Below are 21914 nucleotides of genomic sequence, written 5' to 3'. Positions count from 1 at the left end.
AAGTCACTCCTTAACTGCATAATGACAGGCAAAGTGATGCAGCTGCTGATCTCATGAAATCTAAAGGATGTTTGGGTCATCCTTTGAGTGTCCCTTGGATTATCCTTTGTTATGGATTCTTATTTTTTTTTTAAAGGGATAATAGCATCACAAGTCAGGTTTCAATACTGCAAGATAATATTTGGACAAGTTTGCCTTTTAGATGTACACTGAATTTACATAAAAATAAATAAATAAATAAATAAATAAAAAAAATTGAGTATATGTTTTATCAATATTCTGTTCTTAAGCAAACGTTCTCAAGAAAGTTTTTTTTTCCTGTAACCAAATTTTGACAACCAGATTTTTAGAGTTTTTTATGATGGAGCAGCAGGATTCCTTACATTATTTTAAAGGCTATAACTTGATATTCTTAAGAATTATCAAATATCAATGAAGACTAAATAGAAATTCTGTTTTTCAGATTCTGCTAATGCTAATGGAAGAGAAAATGTTATTGTGATTCATCCTGACTTTAGAATGATTGTCTTGGCCAACAGACCTGGATTCCCTTTCTTAGGCAATGATTTCTTCGGTACTTTAGGTAAAAACAATAATGAAAACAATAACAAAAATATTAATAACACTAATAATCTTAGTAACAATGCTGAAGTGGCTGTCACTGAATGCTGCTGTGTACTGTGTCATCATCACAACTACCTTGTGAGAATATTTGTTATCCCCACTATAGAGAAGGAGAATATTGGATATTCAGAGGGATCCTTTTTTTTCTGGCATCACTTAGGTAAGGGTATTGGAGTTTGGCTTCATATCGAAGTCTCTCTGATTCCAGAGCCTATTTTCTCAAACAACTACATTATACATTGTTGTTCAGGGCCTCCTAGTATAAAACACAAAATAAGGAATGGTTTGTAGTCTTTTGTTGTTGTCACATCCCCCTGAGAGTTTGAGACCAGCTCTGAGAAGACTGATTCGCATGGATCAGAATGGTCCTGAGATAAGCTTCATCATCAGGAGCCTTTTAGAAGGACTTCTCTTCTGTATAGCAGGGAGGTAATTCTGGATAACAATAATTCTCATACTCAGTATGAAGCAGGCACAGACTCCTAGTAGGATTCTTGATCTAGCAATTCCATATCAACAAATTTATTCAAGAGAATTACCCGTGCAATGATTTAAGTATAAAGATAGGTGATAGAGCATTGTTTACATAGCCAAACAATGGAAAGAACCCAAATGTCCATCCCTGAGATCATGACCTGAGCTGAGATCAAAAGTCAAGAGATTAGGTGATGGACATTGGGGAGGGTATGTGCTATGGTGAGTGCTGTGAATTGTGTAAGCCTGATGATTGACAGACCTGTACCCCTGAAACAAATAATACACTTTATGTTAATTTAAAAAAAAAAAAAAGCAAAAACGAGGCAAGACACTCAGGATGCCTGGTGGCTCGTTCAGTTAAGCAGCTGCTCAGGTCACGATCCCAGCATCCTAGGATTGAGACCTGCATTGGGCTCCCTGCTCAGCGGGGAGTCTGCTTCTCCCTCTCCCTCTGCTGTTACCCCTGCTGTGCTCTTTCACTCTTTCTGTCAAACAAATAAATAGTCTTTTTTTTTTAACTTTTTAAAGATATTTTTTATTTATTTGACAGAGAGAGAGAGAGGTCACACGTAGTCAGAGAGGCCAGCAGAGAGAGAGGAGGAAGCAGGCTCTCCGCTCAGCAGAGATGCGGGGCTCAATCCCAGGATTCTGAGATCATGACCTGAGCCAAAGGCAGAGGCCTTAACCCACTGAGGCACCCAGGTGCCCCATAAATAAATAGTCTTTAAAAAAAAAAAAAAAGTCAGACACTTAACCAGCTGAGCCAACCAGGTACCTGTATGATTTAAATGATTTTTAAGAACTAGGAAGTTCTTTCTGAAATGAACATATTAAATAATGCAAACCTATGTACTTTAACTTCCTTTGGCCCCTGGTCTCTTGGATTGTGAATCAGTAAAATTACATGAACTTTTAAATGAGAAATCCATCTCTCTTGAGCATAGATTATGCTGTTCTAGGATTATCTCAGTTGCCTAAATTACAGTTGAAATATTTTGTGTTTCTACATTCCTTTCTTAATTTTAGTTTAGACATTGTCTCTGAAGGCTTACTTTTCCAAAACAAACTTCCAAAGTGTATTCTAGCAATCTGCATAGGATATAAATTGTGTATGGAGTGATGATACCAACTCTCCCTTTTTGGTGTACGTAAAGAAACGTGTGTGAGATAGATGTATATAATATTTGAAAATATTCAACGTGTGTTAAAGTTAAAAACACAGTCTCAGAACAACATGAAGAGTATTTTACAATGAAAAGAAAATTAATCACTAAAACTATGAGTTTGTATGTGTGCATTTTTACAAAGACTAATGCAAGGGTGGAAGAATAAATACACTGAACTGTTAATCATGGGTGCCTGTAGGGGAGGGAGAGGGATTGGTAGAGCTATAGGGAGACTTCCCTTTTTTGGCTTTTTTATTTGAGTATCTCCCAGTGGGATTGTATTCAGATATTATATAATTTTTTAACAGAAAAATCCGTGAAGAATAAACCACACGTCACTCCATTTCCTTTTCTCATGCTTCAGTCATTTGCTTGCTTCTCTATACCATCCTATTGTTGGACAGGCTTTCTGTACAGTTTTACACATTTAAAAATGGAAGTGCTTTGGTGAACAACCAGTGACTCTTTAAATGGTCATTCCGTATTTCCTATGGCATTATAATGGATTACTTGCATGCTGAATGTGAATCTCTTTTCTCCTCTAGGTGATATTTTTAGCTGCCATGCAGTTGATAATCCCAAACCCCATTCAGAGCTCAAAATGCTCAGGCAATATGGACCAAATGTGCCTGAGCCCATCCTTCAGAAGCTTGTGGCTGCCTTTGGAGAGCTGAGGAGTTTAGCTGACCAGGGGATTATTAACTATCCTTATTCTACCAGAGAAGTTGTCAACATAGTGAAACATTTACAGGTATGCATATGCCTGTGCAGAAAGGTTTAAAAGAAACCATTAATCTTGGTGTTTTTTTAGACTGCTTAATGTATACCAAGTCTTTCCATTTCTAAGATATAGTACGGATTCAGATAAAATATGAAGTGTTTGTAATCTAAATTTTAAATCTGGAAGACTGATGAGCAGTTGACATTTAGCCTTTGAGTTGACTTAGGCAAGGTTCTATGCCATGGCCATTACCAAGGAGCTGGGAAATTTGGTGGGGTTTTTTGAGGGGTGAGAGAGGACAAGAGAGTGAGATGCAGTGAAACTTTACCACTGTTCAACTTTATACAACAAGCATGTGGTATCCTAGCGAAAAGTATTTCCATTTTGAAAACAAAAGACATGAAGATAGAAAACTTACTAGGAACTAACAAGGTTAGTAAATACTGCAAGAAGGTTCTATAAGATAGAATAACTGGACTGGAAAATGCAGTTCTTTGTAGACAAATAAAATGTATAGTCCACCATGGTAAAGAAAACAAAAAAACTGAGGTCAGTTCTACTTGTGTAATAAATAATAGTCTCTGAGCAGAAAGTCACAACCTAATGACTCATGACCTCTGACCTGTCCCTAACCCTTTAAGGAAAATCTAGAAAGAAAAATAGAAAGCTTCATTCTGCATATTAAGCCTTGAAAAGACCAGTTCATTTCCCAGAGCCTAAAGAAAATCAAGACAAAGCCACCAGAGGACCCAGAGTATCCAGCCAGTCTGAATCTTGCTGTTAGTAATATTTTTCTTTCCCTCTATTTCCTATTTGTCTATTCACTGTACTTACTATGTTCTTCTTTACTTCTTTCTTACTCCTTTACCTTTCTTTCATTTATTCATAGACCTGTGATTTCTCTAATTACTTCTGTATGGATATTCAACACTCCTCTATCTATATAAATAGCAAATTTTTTTAATTTTGTCAATCTGCTACTCATTTTAAAGGCAGTGGAAGTCACCAAACAGGATCTAAGCACTGATTTAGCATTTGAGAGAAGGAGCTATGCCCCCTCAAATTCTAGTATTTATTTGAAAAAGAAAATACTAAGTTTTCAGAGCAAACATTAAGAGAAAAATGTGTATATTCCTCCTATCTTGTTACCTGACAAGGCTTGTAAATATTTGCTAAAGTTGATTCAATCATTATTGTTCTATCAGTTTTATAAATCACATGTGTCCTAAGGAATTTTTTTTTTTATTAATACAGAAATTTCCCACTGAAGGTCTCTCCAGCGTGGTTAGGAATGTGTTTGACTTCGATTCCTACAACAACGACATGAGGGAGATTTTGATTAACACTTTGCACAAATACGGAATACCTATCGGAGCAAAACCAACCAGTGTGCAGCTGGCGAAGGAGTAAGGCAAACTCATTATTGTCAAATACTCTTGGGGTTACTATTCTGATTCTTAAATGGTGATAATTCTGAACTACTGTTACATGCTGCTAAACTGGCATGGGGTGGAAATTCCATGAGTAAGCTTTTCACATGTCTGTTGCTATTTGCTGGCTGGATTTCAGTCGAGTAGCATTATTTATAGGCCTGTAAATTGAGAATTTTAATTATTTTGACTGTCTTATGAGTAGATGTAATGTTATCAAATAAAGGGAAATATTTGTTTCTTTAACAGTCTCTGTCCTTTTGTTGAATTACTATGACTCTCATTTCCTAATCTAGTGCAAAATCATGGTACAAACATGAAAGCTACAAAAAGGGGTAATATGTATTTCATTAAGATCTTGTTTATGTCATCATATATTTTTCTGTTGTGATCATTTTCTAAATTATAATCATATTAACTTAAGAGAATGTTGGTTTCTTATTTCAGCTCGACAGATTGAAAGAGGTAGTGAAAACAAGTGGGTTTGTTTCACGGAGGCCAATTGCCTGCCTTTTATTTTGTAATTATGGGCTACATACTTAACCTTAGTAAAGAATCTGCAAATATGTTGTTTACAAGAAAGTTTGTAATTAAGTTCAGTGCAAATTCACTAGAACACAGTTTTAGATGTTTGTCACTCAAGTGATAATGCATCTAATGCTATCTTTTCTATTAAAAAATAGTCAATTACCATAATTCTCAAGGGACAATAATTACTTTTAAATTATTACTTAAATTTAGTCTCATGTAGGAGGCACTCTTTGACATTGTCAGAATATATACAAATAAAAATAAATATAAATTGTTAAAGCTTTAACAGTTTTTTCAAAGATTCTTAAAGAGAAACAAATATTTCCCTTTTGTGGTAAAAACACAAGATGGAGTTATGTTTGAAATCGTCAGTGAATTGGTTTATATTATTAATGAAGGAGTAAATTTTTTGAAGAGTCATTTGGTGTCTGTTAAGACATACGATTTTCTCTACGGTTTTACTGATTGATTAGCAATGTTTGTAGGCATTTTGAAACTAGTTTGCTAACTTATTAATAGCATACCTTTTATATTGGAGAGTTCAAGATACTATCTTTAATGTACAAACTTCTATAAGTGCTCATGTTTTTTACTTCTTTTTTATGAACTATATCTTTATTTTCAATTGAAAGTAAGATGGTTTTTATTACTGTTAACAAATTCCTATAGTGTCTTGGCTTCATGGAAACCAGACTTATGACTTAAAAATAACTTTTTTTTGGACGCTTGAACAACTTGAAATAAAAATTAAAATATATATCAGCTGGTAAGATCAATCAAAAGAAAATGGTTGGCATTTTAAGTTTCTAAGGAAGACAGATAAAATGATTTAACTTATTCATTTCAGTCCTCAGCTCTGAACTGAAAAATTCTGGCAAGTTAATGCCAATTCTAGTACTTATCTATGGAAACAGTACATTGAGCCTAGAAACAAGATGGTCACACTCATGCCTCTGATGGGGATGGAAACAGCTAGTTGTCTACCCACTGCTTATAGCTAAAAATAGACTCATAGAGGAGTGAATTTTCCCTTGGGTTGGAGATAATAGTAGACTACAGTTTGCACATTTACAGCATTATTTCCATGCTGGTAAATTATAATGACTGGGGCAGCTCAAGAGTTGTGATGCCATTTTGTTGGTTCCATGCGTCTATTACTGTTGAACAATCGGTCATCTACTTTGGGTAGGATAGCATGGTAAGTGACAAAGTAATGGCCTGGGAATTCAACAATTAGTCACATATTGAACCTGTGTGCCTGGTCAGTGATGGAGAAACACATCTTAGCCTGTTGACAAAATGAGGGCATTTTAAATACCATAATTATAGTCGACAACATCTAATTAGTACATGTTTAACAATGGAAGGGGATGCATGTAATAATAATTGTAAAAAGAGATGTAAAATAAGACTTTCCTAGTGAAGCCAGAATATAGGGTCATTTTCATAAAGTTAATAAGGTTAACTTTATTGATAAGATTCCTTCCTTTTCTAACATCCTTTGCATGTTAATGTAATCTTAATTTTCTCCCCTTACAAAAACAAATAAGAAAGGAGTGATACTGACATTTTCTTGTTTCTCCCTAGAGTAGCACATCATTAATAGTAATCACATAGACCTCTGAAGTTTTAAAGTTGTCCCCATGTGGTCTTCTAATTTGCTTTGACTTTTCTAAGCCTTTTGCTAAACCTTGTACTTCACTAGACCTTTTGCTAACCCAGTTCTTCCAGGCTGCTTCTGCCCACCTCTGCATATATATACCAGTGAAAAAGGTCTTCATTGGACTTCTGTTCCTAAAAAAGAAAGACAAATATTTTAATTATTGTTACTATCACTTTGCCCTGAATGAAAAATCCTTGCTACAGCCTCTTCATCTTGTTCTCTAATCCAACCATAGTGTTTATTGGATGGGAACAAAATTACATTGAGCAGAATAAGGTGTTCACATTCATGCTCAAGATGGGGATGGAAAAATAATTGGCACCCACTGTGTATAACTAAGAAGGGATATAAGGTAGACATCGTAGAAGAAGGAAGATTTCACATGGGCACAGATGATGGTAGAGCACTGTTGGTACCATTTTCTACAGCACCTTCTTCCTCAGCTGCAATCAGACTGTATTTTGACTGTTCAGTGATGTTCCCATTCCTGCTCTTTGGTGAATTCCCAGAAGAGATGCTGTCACTTCTCCTTTTGTTCTCCTGAAGAGTGTAGGATGGTACCTATCTCATAGGTTTCTGCACATTTTTAAAAGGCCCAGTATCCTAATATGAGGTGAATATGACTTATCTTCTTTATTAAACCTTTGCTGAACCTGGTACTTTTAGACTGAGTCGTCCTAGGGGGCTATTTTACCATGCTTGTCAGGTGTAACACAGCTCTTACTGATATGCAATATATCACCAGTTCTTAGTACTGAGATCAGAATTGGCCACCTCAACCCCCTCATTACATTAGCCTCTTCCTACCAGTACTTCCTGAGGTTTTTTGTTTGTTTGTTTGTTTATTGTTTCAAGTTTCTAGTACATGAGATAGGATAGGCCAAAGAGATGGGAGACCTAGCCAAATAAGGAGTCACACTGGGAGAAATTTAGGCAGAGATAGAAAGATTTGGCTTAAATTCTGATCTCTTAAAAAAAAAATAATCTGATCTATTGAGTTTCAAATGCCATTGTTGGAGGGAAAAATGAGTGCACACACAACTAGGTCTAAAGACCCAACTAAAAGCATATCAGTTATCTGCTATGGTAGGGATAGATAATAAATTTCAAAACAAAGTTTTCTTGTTTTTTCTTAAAATGAGTTTTTATTTTTGACTTCAAAAATAGTATCCTTTATTTAGGAATAAAGATACTATTAGCACAGTGATTCTTCTAAATCTAAGTGTTTTTCAGAGTAATTTATGGTCTCTAACATGTTGGGCGGAAGCATTTGTTTTAAAAGAAAAAATCTTGTTTTTTTTTTAACATAATATTAAGTGACTTATACAATATTTTAAATCTTACATTTATATGCCACTCTCAACTTCACTTTTTTTTTTTAAAGATTTTATTTATTTGACTCAGAGAGAGAGATCACAAGTAGGCAGAGAGTCAGGCAGAGAGAGAGGGGGAAGCAGGCTCCCCGCTGAGCAGAGAGCCCGACTCGGGGCTTGATCCCAGGACCCTGGGATCATGACCTGAGCCGAAGGCAGAGGCTTAACCCACTGAGCCAACCAGGTGCCCTCAACTTCACATTTCTTGAGAGAATTATTATTTCATAGATTTACAATGGAGTATGAATACTCTAAACATTAATTAACAACAATAATGTTGATGATAATAATGTGATGATGATAATGTAAACAACTTATAGATAAGTATGTGCCCAGCGCATTGCCAGGCACTTGTTTACATGAATTTAGATAATCCTCATAAAAAACCTATCATATATAATATTAGGTATATATGTGTGTATATATATATGTGTATATATACATAAATATGTATATATGTGCATATGTGTGTGTATATATATATACACAAATACAGATGCACACATATAGTATTAGTATTACATTTTATAGATGACAAATTTGAGACACAGAGAAGCTATGTCAATTGCTTAAGGTTAGAAAGCTAATGGGGGCAAATACTATACATATACATAATTTTTTTAATTTATTTATTTATTTATTTATTTTCAGCATAACAGAATTCATTGTTTATGCACCACACCCAGTGCTCCATGCAATATGTGCCCTCCATAATACTCACCACCTGGCTCTCCCAACCTCCACGCCCCGCCCCTTCAAAACCCTCAGGCTGTTTTTCAGAGTCCATAGTCTCTCATGGTTCATCTCCCCTTCCAATTACCCTCAACTTCCTTCTCCTCTCCATCTCCCCATGTCCTCCATGTTATTTGTTATGCTCCACAAATAAGTGAAACCATATGATAATTGACTCTCTCTGCTTGACTTATTTCACTCAGCATAATCACTTCCAGTCCCATCCTTGTTGATACAAAAGTTGGGTATTCATTCTTTTTGATGGAGGCGTAATACTCCATAGTGTATATGGACCACATTTTCCTTATCCATTCGTCTGTTGAAGGGCATCTTGGTTCTTTCCACAGTTTGGCAACTGTGGCCATTGCTGCTATAAACATTGGGGTACAGATGGCCCTTCTTCTCACTACATCTGTATCTTTGGGGTAAATACCCAGTAGTGCAATTGCAGGGTCATAGGGAAGCTCTATTTTTAATTTCTTAAGGAATCTCCACACTGTTCTCCAAAGTGGCTGCACCAACTTGCATTCCCACCAACAGTGTAAGAGGGTTCCCCTTTCTCCAGATCCTCTCCAACATACGTTGTTTCCTGTCTTGCTAATTTTGGCCATTCTAATTGGTGTAAGGTGGTATCTCAATGTGGTTTTAATTTTAATCTCCCTGATGGCTAGTGATGATGAACATTTTTTCATGTGTCTGATAGCCATTTGTATGTCTTCATTGGAGAAGTGTCTGTTCATATCTTCTGCCCATTTTTTGACATGATTATCTGTTTTGTGTGTGTTGAATTTGAGAAGTTCTTTATAGATCCTGGATATCAACCTTTTGTCTGTACTGTCATTTGCAAATATCTTCTCCCAGGTTGCCTCTTTGTTTTGTTGACTGTTTCCTTTGCTGTGCAGAAGCTTTCATCCTGATGAAGTCCCAAAAGTTCATTTTCGCTTTTGTTTCCTTTGCCTTTGGAGACATATCTTGAAAGAAGTTGCTGTGGCTGATATCAAAGAGGTTACTGCCTATGTTCTTCTCTAGGATTCTGATGGATTCCTGTCTCACGTTGAGGTCTTTTATCCATTTCAAGTTTATCTTTGTATATGGTGTAAGAGAATGGTCGAGTTTCATTCTTCTACATATAGCTGTCCAATTTTCCCAGAACCATTTATTGAAGAGACTGTCTTTATTCCACTGTATATTTTTTCCTGCTTTGTCGAAGATTATTTGACCACCGAGTTGAGGGTCCATATCTGGGCTCTCTGTTCCACTGGTCTATGTGTCTGTTTTTATGCCAGTACCATGCTGTCTTGGTGATCACAGCTTTGTAGTAAAGCTTGAAATCAGGTAACGTGATGCCCCCAGTTTTGTTTTTCTTTTTCAACATTTCCCTAGCAATTCGGGGTCTCTTCTGATTCCATACAAATTTTAGGATTATTTGCTCCAGCTCTTTGAAAAATACCGGTGGAATTTTGATTGGAATGGCATTAAAGGCATAGATTGCTCTAGGCAGTATACATATACATAATTTTAATTCCAATTCTAAGGACAAATGAAGGCAGACTGATATGCAAATTACAACTCAAAGTTACTCTTTGGATATTGAAAATTAACTGAAATTGTTTTAAAAGTGCCCTGAGATTTTAGTTAAGCAACTTGGAAACATCACTGTCTATGATGTCATACATGTGTAACTCTTCACAGAGTTTTGATAGATTCAGTGATATTTCACAATGATGATAGATTCAGATTTTGAGGGGGTGTAGCCCCCAGTGATATTTCACAATGAAAAGTAAGTCAGAAAGTAGATCAACATAGACTTTGGCATAATAAAGATCATTTGAGAGACCTCTTCATTCCCAGTTAAGTTTTCTTTTTTTCTTTTTTTTTTTTTTTCCTGTGAAGGATCATGAAATAAAATACAAGGTAATTCATTAGAAAATAAAAACAAACTAGAAAACTTTATTTGGCTGCCATACATAAAAAACATACTAGCCATTATTCCTTCCTGATTTGTAACACAAAACTAATTTATGGAATCTTCTCAAAGGTTGTGGTCATTTTTAAATAAAGCAAACATTCAGAGAAATTATCTCTACCCTGTGAAGTTAGCATCATGCGTTTTTCTCTCCCTGCCCCTAGGAGACATACATGTCTATAAAATATTTAAATATTAAAATTCTTTGTCCTGAACTCTGTTGATCTGTTTTTTTAAGTGCTGCTTAGTTTATTCTTTTTAAAATTAACATATAGTGTATTATTGGTTTCAGAGGTACAGGCCTATGATTCATCAGTCTTATATAATACCCAGTGCTCATTATAACACATACCCTCCCCAATGTCCATCACACAGTTACCCCATCCCCTCACCCCCTTCCCATCCCACAGCCCTCAGTTTGTTTCCTGAGATGAAGAGTCTCTTATGGTTTGTCTCCCTCTCTGGTTTCACCTTGCTTTGTTTTTTCCTCTCTTCCACTATGATCCTCTGCCTTGTTTCTTAAATTTCACAATTTATTCTTAAGCTAGTTTCTTTTTGTGTGTTGGCTTGTTTGTCTTGTGGTGTTTTGTTTTTTGTTTGTTTGCTTGTTTGTTTGTTGTTGTTGTTGTTGTTGTTTTGAGAGAAAGAGCACAGGTGCAGGAGTTGCAGAGGTAGAGAGAAACATGCTTAAGCAGGCTCCCCCTACAGTGCAGAGCCCTCTGCGGCGCTCGATCTCACAATCCTGAGGCATGACCTGAGCCAGAATCAAGAGTTGGATGCTTAACCAGCTGAGCCATCCAGGTGCCCCTTAAGCACTGATTGCCTGTTTGTCACTGACTACCTATTATCTACCAGTCATTAATTTGTAGTAGCCAAAGGGAATACAAGTTTGAGGAAATTAAAAAGGTTTTATATGTGTTTCCTTATGATGTATATTTGCTAAATGAAGAATCCTGTCCATTTTATTTATTTATTTATTTATTTATTTATTTATTTATTTATTTTTTAAATAAGCCCAGCACAGGGCTTGAACTCACAACCCTGAGATCAAGACCTGACCCGAGATCAAGAGTCAGATGCTTAATCGACTGGCACCCCAGCCAATATTTTTACTGAACTTCTTAAATGGGTTCACATTTTAAACTTAAAAATGCAACGGTAGCTGTTCAGAGTTGCCTTTGAGAGAGGCCCCCAGATTAGAGATAGGAAGCCCCACTTTCCGTACTGTTTGAATATTCTAACATATGTATTTTTTTCTATATTTTATGATTTAAATGTCCACCAACTATCTAGGCACTGGAATTATTCTTTTCATTTTCTTATTTAAATAAAATAAAAATGATGAAGTAAAGGTCTATTCTGAAATCGCTGTATCTGGGGATCTTTGCCTCTGGTACACCAACTGCAATACCTGCCCTCGGGGTGGAACGTTTGCACCCTGACCAATGGCAAAGGAGAAATCACATTAACCAGACATTTCTATTGCATTTCAACACAATATCAGTAAATTTATGCATTGGTTGACATCAACATAAACCTCTCAAGTGAGGGAAGACAACACTTTTAAAGCAACAAAAATAAAAATAGTTGTGCATACGTGCGGACAGGAGAGCTTCATCTAGACTGAATGTCTTTGAAAGGGTATCTGCCTGGAATTGGTTTTCTATGTTAAAGACTTATCCTGTGTAATTAATTGGAACATCAATAGCAGCTGCATTCCTCACCAAACCAACTTTGGCGTACCACAGGCATCCAAGAGAACATTCCAACAGGGACATCTCTTTGGAGTAATTTCTTTAATTTTATTTTTGAAAATAGGAATAATGATTGGTTTACTATTTATTACTATTTATCACATTAAGAGTCTCTTCTTAAAGTTTTGTGCTTCTCCTTCCATTTTTCTGAACTCTTATATGCTATAATTTTCTTTTTATAGTCTTTGTTTTTACAAATAAGCTCACAATGCTGATCGTGGAGTTCTAAGGTATACAAGTCCACTCTACATGATGATTTACTTTCATTTCATAAAAGAGCTCTTAGTTTTCAAAAGTAATAAGATTTACATAATGATATCCCAGAACTATTAGGAGCAGAAGGGTGGTATTGGGTTTTATAGTTTCATAGCCTTTGCCCCATATTCTCTTGATATATGATAAAGTAGCTTTACAACCATTTTATTTGTTTTCAGCTCCTTTATGAAGATGCAGAAAAAAATTAAAATATAACCAGTCTACAGAGAAATCATTAAGGTCTATGAATCTTCTTTCATACCCATCTTAAATAGTCTCACAGAATATCCTTGGATTCCCTTGAGCATTTGCAGGTGATAATATGTCACCAACCTGCACAGAAATTCCCGATCTCCACCTATAGCTGGTTCTTCCAAATACACAGTAGATCGCATCATTTATTCAGTCATGTAATCAGGATGCCATGGGGGAAGAAAGCTGTATTGGTTTGCAACTTGCCATTGAGATGAGAAACAAGCAGGTGAAGATGTTGGCAGTTCTGATGTAGCCAAGTGTTCATTTATTTAAGAAACACTTGAGCATTTATTTGGTAAATGATGCTGTTTAAAGTGGTGGGGTTTGGAGCCGATGGCTGAGACCAAATTCTTGAGATGTCTTTGGAGTAAAAAGTGGTCTTATTAAAGCACAGGGACAACACCCATGGGCAGAAAAGAGCTGCACTGAGGTCACAAGAAGTAGCCCATTATATACTTTCAAGTCCGGAGGGGTTAGGGACAGCACAAGCCTCCAGTGTGTTTTGGAAACAAGGTTTCCAGGATCGTGAGGGGGCTAGCTATTGTTAGGAAAAGGTCATTTATTACTGTTTAGTAAACCCTCAATCAGGAGACCCCTCAGATGTCTATCAGTGGGCCATATTGCCAACATGTATATTAAAGGGAAGAGATAAAGGAAGTTTCCAAAGGAATTTTTATCTGTTAAAGAGGATCCTGGGGATCAGGCAAAGATTGCCTTTTGCCTTAGGAAAGTGTCAACATCCAGGCAGCTGAGCTCCCAGAGGAAGGTCACACTACCTGTTTCAAAGACTTGTCAGTGGGCTGTCAGCAGTAAGGAGATTTAATTTTTTCTTTTGCCTTTGTTTCTCACATCAATACACACTAGGTAGGGAGTCAGAAATACAAAGGTGATGAAGTGTTCATACCTGCCTTCAGGGAGCTCAGGGTTAATTGGGGAAGTACTCAAGTAAAGAGTGACTTGTGTTCTGTTAAAGCCACACTAGAGAGAATCAGAGAGGTAGGATTGCTGCCTTCTGCCCTGGGGGAGAGTCAGGGAGGATTAACCAGGCTGAATGCTTAAGGGATGACTAGGCCTTCTCCATGCAAAAAAACAAGAAAACACTTCAAGCAGAGACCATTTTAAGAGGCCAGGGTACACTTTAGAAACTGCGGTAGTTTGGGGCGCCTGGGTGGCTCAGTGGATTAAGCCGCTGCCTTCGAGCCCCGTATTGGGCTCTCTGCTCAGCGGGGAGCCTGCTTCCCTTCTCTCTCTGCCTAAATCTCTGCCTACTTGTGATCTCTCTCTGTCAAATAAATAAATAAAATCTTAAAAAAAAAAAAAGAAAGAAAGAAACTGCGGTAGTTTGGTGACTCAAAGGGTGGAGTAAGGGCATGCCTTGTGATGGGGCTAAAAGGGAGAGAAGAGTCAGAGGGAATCCCAGAAGAATTTGATGCCAAAAGTAGCATGGTCAAATGTGTAATTTAGAAGGATTCCTTTGGTTGCTTTTTTTTTTTTTTCCTTTAAAAACAACAACAACAACAAACTCAAAGCCAATGAAAGTGAACAACAGGAAGACCTGCCTGGAAGCAGCTGCCTTCATCTGGGTGATGATCAGTGAGGGCTGGCCTCTGGCAGTGGGAAGGAAAGGAGGCCCAAGAGCAAGAGAGATTTCAGTGGCAGAGGGAATGGATTCTGAGTAGCAGAGAGTCAAGGATTCAAGTAAAATGTAAGCCTTACCCTTGATGAATTCATCTCATTGGGAAAATGGGTAAAGTACCAACCTTGCTATGCAGTGTTATATTCAAAGTGCTATATTCGTGTTTGGTTTATCTCATCCTATTAGTCCTTCTAGTGGCAAATAACAGAGGTTTTCTGTGGGGAGGGTCGGAAGGGTGGGGAACTTCCAACTGGGGAAAATTCAATCCCTGTCATTCTTGATGTGGATAATTAGAAAAGGGAAGAACTGAAGATGGGAAAATACTAAGGTGTGGTTGGTAAAGCAGATGGCAGACAAAGAGAAGTTTTTGCAGTAAAACTTTAAGAAAGAGGAGAGAAAGGAATCCCAGGCTCCAGAACCGTACTGTGGCACCTTCTTCCAGGAGGAAGGAAGCCAGAGATGTGCTGAGCAAGTTGACAGTGTCCGTTCTGGCACAGAGTGACTCGAGGCACCAGCACTAAGACCACACAGTCATTCTGGATATTGGGGCGCATATTTGAGAACCATCAGCCAAGAATAGCAAGTTTCCCCCGATCTTTTTCCATCTCATGCATCCAAATTACTCTTCATTTCTGTGACGTCAGCAGGACCTAGGCAGCAGAGGAACATGAGTGTAAGTTAGAAAGTGAAAGCCATCGTGTCTAATGCAGAGCCAGGCAGAGACGGGAAACACACCTACACATACTCCTTGTGCGCGCAGCATATGCAGCAAAACAAAATTAACTTAACAGCAACACAAGAGATTATAGGGCAGGGAGATTCAGAAGTTTCTAGCAAGTAAGGGAGAGTAACTGGGAAATAGTAAGATCCATTATAACAAAGTGTTTTAAGGTGCTTTTCTATTTCCTTTTTTTAAGTATGCTGACTTTTTCTTTTAGTAAACACAAATTTTTAGAAGGATTCACTTCTGACTTTGCTTTCAAAAACTTTATTCTCTATCAGGCCTTAAATTTGAAAATAGCAAATTCTACAGAACTGTATCCTAACAGTTTCTAAGAGCTCCAAATGTGCAAAGTTCCATGGAAACCCAGAAGAGCAAGAGATTCATTCTTCTCAGAAAGAAATATGGGCAAAAGATGCAAGGAGAAGTGATGTTTGAATTGGGCCTTAAGAATGAGAAGGATTTCACCAAAGAGGCAATAGCAGAGAGGAATTCTGGGAAAAGGTAATAGCCTCATGGAGGCATGAAAATGCATAGCTTGTTCAGGAAGAGCAAGTAGCAGTTCAAAGTAGCAAAGGCCTAAATTGGCTGGAGAGTGAGAGGAAGGCATAAGAGCCAAAAGTGGTAATATTTGTCAGGGTTATTCCATGAAAGGCTCTGGTAAACTCAGTGGGACAATCCAAACTAATTTTTGTGAGAGGTTAGATTTAAAACATCAGGTGTGTGAAGACTGCTAAAATCAGAGTTGATCTTTTTCTTCTTCAAGATGGTAGTTTTTTTTTTTTTAAAGATTTTATTTATTTATTTATTTGGCAGAGAGAAATCACAAGTAGATGGAGAGGCAGACACACAGAGAGAGAGAGAGAGAGAGAGAGGGAAGCAGGCCCCCTGCTGAGCAGAGAGCCCGATGCGGGGCTCAATCTCAGGACCCCGAGATCCCTTCGAGCCAAAGGCAGCAGCTTAGCCCACTGAGCCACCCAGGCGCCCCAAGATGGTAGTTATTGATGAAGTTTTGAGAGTTGGTGGAACTACCCCGAGGGGTTCCACTATTCCCATGAAAATTAGTAGTTCTTGTGGTAAGGAGATGTTTTAGGAATTGTTGCTAATAGGTACATCAACAACTTCCAATTGCATAATGCCCCTAGAAAGATACAAATCTTTTTCATGTGTTTCTTTCAGACTCCAGAAATAGTACTGGCAAATGTTCAGAGAAGGCAGAAATTCTCCAGAACATACTCTTTAAAACCCCAGATCACCTCTTTATGGAAACAATCTTAGACAAATCTCTTGCATGTCATTCAGACTCTATTACTCAGCTTTGGGGTCCATATCCATCATGTTATGAATTGTGTGCATGCTTAGAAAAAAACTTTGGTTTGCCTTCTGTATAATTTGATCTGAGTCATAATTTTGGTATTCACCTTTCTTTCAGTTCAAACTTTTACTTCCAGATCTTTATTAATACTTCCAAAAGGGATTAAGAAACATCACAACATATGAATTGAAATACTTCATTGTTTTAAGAAACAGAAATTCATGAATGGCATTGAAGATAAAAAGTAGTGCTATTTATAGGCCTTAAGTTCATCCTCCTCCTCCTTAAAATCAAATCCAAACATCATTCCAGCTAAGACTTTAATAGAGTTAAACAACACAAGTGTCAGGATCTAAAAATCATGGAAAATGCCACTGTCATTTCCGTGAAATCAGGTGTAAACAATTTAAGTGTGGTTAAAATTGGATGACAGATTTCAGTAATGGAATATATGGCATTTTGTTAACTGGTTATTCCTTTAGAGTTAGCCCCGAATTAGTGTTGATTATATTTCCAATACCAAAGCTTGCTCATGCACCCAATACACTGCTTCCCCTTCCCCTGACTACTGACTTATTGAAGGGGAAACAGTTAGTAATAGATTTTTCCACAAGTTATTGGGAGGACTAGTAGTGAAAAATTAATGAGGGGCTTTGGTTTACCTCAGGTGGCCAGTCTGGAGCCCACAGCAAAAGTCTTAGGACAACACTTTGTGTTACCAAGAAGCAAGATGGAGTCAGTTTGTTGTATAACTCCAGAACACCCCACGTGTGTCTTTTGGTTTTAGCCATTATTGCCAAAAGCACTCTTGTTACATGGTTCCAGATAGTTTCTATATGGGGTACCTGAATGTCCTTCCCATATGCTGCCAAACAAACAGCTAGTGCTAATTTTTGTTGGAACCAGGCACCCTGTAATTTCCATGAATATTATGTTGAATGAGTTTGCAAGTTCAAACCAGATTTCATGAGCATCCCAGAAACCGTGCATAAAAACTAGAAATTGAATAAAGTTAATTTTTCTCAAGTGGACAAAGGTTTGTGGGGTTTTTTTAAGCATCTGTATATTTTTTGTGAGATTATTAAAGGCTATTAAATCCATTTTTTAGGGTAGATATCAACCTGTCAACCAAGGATCTTTTTTTTTTTTTTTAAGATTTTATTTATTTATTTGACAGAGAGAGAGAGAGGCAGTGAGAGAAGGAACACAAGCAGGGGCAGAGGGAGAGAGAGAAACAGACTTCCTGCTGGAGCAGGAAGCCTGATGTGGGGCTCTATCCCAGCACCCTGGGATCACGACTGAGCCAAAGGCAGATGTTTAACGACTGATCCACCCAGGTGCACAGGGATCATTTTTTTTAAAGCAATTGTCCACTTCTAATTAGACTTCAAGATGTGTAACTGATTCTGTTGTCTTCAAAGAGCTAATTTGGGATGTATTTAGACCCTCTTTTTATAAGCTTTAATAAAGCAAACTTGTCTGTCAGGGCACTGATTCTGTTGGCAGGTATAGGTATTTTCATTCTATTTTCACTTTGGAACGCGAAGGTACTGGAAGGCTGTTGAATTTAGCACGGACGCTTCCCTCTACCCACTCCAGTGATCCATCATCAGAGACTCCTAAATCTATAAGGAAACTTGCACATATCATCCCTTTCATTTCACAAAGGAAGAAGATAACACTCGGAGCAGTTAGCAGACTCTTTCCTTCCCGTGTTTGCAGAGCTAGTTAATAGAAGAACTAGAACTAGAACCCAGGCCTCCTGCATCTTGTTATACTAAGTCTTCTAGGTTTGAGGGAGATAAGGTGTGTCCTTCCTCCGTTTTCTCCTTTGCTTTTTAGAGATCTAATTCTCCTTTAGTGAACTGCTGAAACCAAGTGAAGAATGCTGCTCATTCCCTAACAAGGAGAGATTCTACTCTGCAACACGTTTTCAAGATCTGCCCTTTTGACGCTGAAATGTGTTTTTATTACATTTAAAAGAGGAAACACGGGGCGCCTGGGTGGCTCAGTGGGTTAAGCCGCTGCCTTCGGCTCAGGTCATGATCTCAGGGTCCTGGGATCGAGTCCCACATCGGGCTCTCTGCTCAGCAGGGAGCCTGCTTCCCTCTCTCTCTCTCTGCCTGCCTCTCCAACTACTTGTGATTTCTCTCTGTCAAATAAATAAATAAAATCTTTAAAAAAAAAAAATAAAAAAAAATAAAAGAGGAAACACAATAACTGTAAATCCCCTGATTTGGTGCCCCTCCCACCTCATTTCTAGTAAACAGGGAAGTGGCTGACCAATCAGGATAATTGTCCAGACACTTAAAATGTGTTTTAGATGATAGATTAAAAAAGCAAAAAACTCCTTTTGAAAGACTTATGTCATAGGAATTAGAAGAATTTCTCTGTAAAATTCTTTTGTGTGTATGGCAGACATTAGCATTTCAAAGGGACAAGAAGCATATTCCACCAGAATGCTTGGTTCCATTATTTTATGTAAAAACTGTCTGAGCCTTACATGGTCTTATTAAGCATATGGAAATACTGTGTACTCCTGTTAGTGAAAATAAAATAATCTCTAAATATAAATATACACTCTTTTAATGATCATCAAACTCATTCCAAGCATGTATTTCAGTTGATAGTCCCACATGCATTTTTTTTTCCACATGCATTATTTTTAAACAACTTTTTAACTCTGAATCATTTTTTTAAATCGTTTTTGCCATGGAATAAGAAATTTATAATAAATTAAGTGACAAATTAATGGTTCTTTTTTTTTAAAAAAAGATTCGAAGAATAGATAATATGATTAAAATGAAAAGGCTTTATTCTCAAAAATTTGTGGTTTTCTAGGATTGCTGTATTTTGACAAATTGCTTTATCTAAAAATAACTTTAAATAAAAAAGAATGTAAACACAGTAATTCCATTGAAGTCAGGACAGTAGCTCCCTTAGTGGAAATAATGACCTGGATACCGAGGTGCATTCAGGGCTAAGTGATACATTGGTGTGAATATTTCTGTATGTGTATCATACATACAGATATTATGATATTATGATATTATGTATATCATACTTAATTCAAAGTATAAAAAAAAGAAGAAAAGGTTAAAGTGGTAAAATACACTCTATAAAACTTGCCCTGTACAACTTACAAATATAGGACTTGTAGTATTGTGTACTATTTATTATTTGATTTTATTATTTTTTATATTTTATATGTATAATATATTTTTATATATTATTATATTATTTTAATAATATAATAAATATATATTTATATAAATATATTTTTATATAATATTATTATATTATTTTATAATATTATTTGATTCCAAATTTTAAAAAGCAGACTAAAAAATTGTTAGAATGTTTCATTTTTTTTCTCTAAATCTTTTCTATAGTTTATTAGGAATTGAGGTATTAAATCACAAAGTATTTTACCAATTCAAAGAAAAAATATGTAAACCTTAATTATTGTCATCAAGTTAAAAACAGAACAGGACTTTACCTTCTGAGTTTTAGAAATGTGAAAATTTTTTTTTTGAGTTTTTATTTTAATTCCAGTTAGTTAACACACAGTGTGGTATTAGTTTCAGTTGTACGATATAGTGATTCAGGAATTCTACACACGACCCAGTGCTCATCAGAACAAGTGGACTCCTTAATCCCCATCACCTATTTCCCCCATCCCTCCACACCCCTCCCTTCTGGTAACCATCACTTTTGTTCTCTATAGTTAAGAGTCTGTTTCTTGATTTCTCCCTCTCTCTCTCTTCCTTCTTTGCTTGTTTTGTTTCTTAAATTCCACATATGAGTGAAATCATATGGTATTCAGTCTGTCTCTGACTGTCTTATTTCGATTAGCATAATACTCTCTACCTTCATCCATGTCATTGCAAACAGCAGGAGTATCATCTAATTCTTAAAGTATATTCTAAATGTTGTACTAAAGACTATCTTTTAATAAAATAAAATATAACTCACTCCTAAGTGAAGCATTCTCCAAATTTATTCATGTGGTTGATAATAGACGGCTCACTTTTTTTTTTTTTCTATGACTTGGAAACAAGAAGAAATGTTGACTTTTCAAATCATCCTTGCCAGGTTGCCTCTGCCAGAGCAGACGTTCCTGGGCTACTGGACAGTTGGCCAGTCAAGAAGTGGAATACAAAAACTGTTGTGTCCAGCAGAAACTCATCATATAGACATAAAGGTTGATATCATTATTTCTTCATTAAAATATTGAATGTTACAGATTTTTTTCTCTGTCTTCCCTGAGAAAAACCCATATAATCTCAGAAATGACTTGTTCTAAGGTAATTTTAGATTTCGCTTCTGCTCCCGTCTCAAGCCAGTCTGGCCTCCAAGGAGTTCAATGTAGATCATTGCTAATGGCTAATAGAATTCCTAAAAGCTAACCTGAATTAGAGTCAGGTATGTTGTGTGTTATCCTAGAACACTGGCTCCATGATATTTGTTTCCATGTAAATAGACAAAGGGAAAGAGTATCAGTCATTAGTTGTAACAGTAGCTCCTTTAGATATTTGAAGCAGAAAGGGATTTACTGTGGGGAATTGGATGCTCATTAGAAGGGACAGAAGGAACAGAAGTCAACAGGTCACCACTGGATTTTCAGTCTCAGGATGAGTGCTTCTGCTACTCCCACCACCCCTGTGGCTGGCAGCCACATAGCCAGGCAAGATCAGCGAGGTTTTTCTGGAAGGGGCCACACAGTAAGTGTTCTAGGCCACACAGATTCTGCTGCTGCAGCTACTCGCCTTTGCTGGGGGTGGCACAGCCGTAGACAGTATGTTAGCAGAGAAATGTGGCTGTGTCCTCATAAAATCTTATTTACAAAAGCAGGCGGTAGCTCAGACTTGACCTGTGGACCGTTCAAGTGCATTTCATTGGCAGAACCTCAATACCTGGAACCCTTACTACCAGAGAGGATGAGGAACGTAGTTTTTAGACTTCCGGCTCCTGAGACTTGGACTAGATCAAAAGGGGCAGGATCGAGGGTGGCAGGGATGCCACAAGGGTCACTATCTAACCCAGACATCTTTGATTAATTAAGAACAGTACAGATGCAGATATTGAAAGTGTGGTTATGTCTATATGTGTTCATGTCAAAGGACCCAGCCTTAATATCAATAACATTATTAAATTAGTTCCTCTCCTTCTGTTTATATGATTGTTCATTAAGTGTGTTATGGTCTGCCTTTTGTAAATAATGGTAGTGGTTATCAGGAAGCTTTTTTTTAAATTTAGAATGTCACTTTTTATGTATATTTTATTTCAAGGACC

General features: G+C 36.9%; 1 protein-coding gene across 2 annotated transcripts in view; it reads left to right on the top strand.

Annotated features, from left to right (window-relative positions):
• Positions 1–21914, top strand: part of VWA8 (von Willebrand factor A domain containing 8) — a 333728-nt gene that overhangs the window by 199997 nt on the left and 111817 nt on the right. For both annotated transcript variants that reach the window (XM_059144521.1, XM_059144520.1), the window contains 4 exons: positions 464–583; positions 2813–3018; positions 4243–4394; positions 20715–20823. In XM_059144521.1, coding sequence (XP_059000504.1) covers positions 464–583; positions 2813–3018; positions 4243–4394; positions 20715–20823 — 587 coding nt within the window. The remainder of the gene's footprint in view (positions 1–463; positions 584–2812; positions 3019–4242; positions 4395–20714; positions 20824–21914) is intronic.

The sequence above is a fragment of the Mustela lutreola genome, chromosome 13, assembly GCF_030435805.1.
Source record: "Mustela lutreola isolate mMusLut2 chromosome 13, mMusLut2.pri, whole genome shotgun sequence".
Lineage (NCBI taxonomy): Eukaryota > Metazoa > Chordata > Mammalia > Carnivora > Mustelidae > Mustela > Mustela lutreola.
Note: the sequence above shows the minus strand (reverse complement) of the source record. Positions and strands in the feature narration are given on the sequence as shown.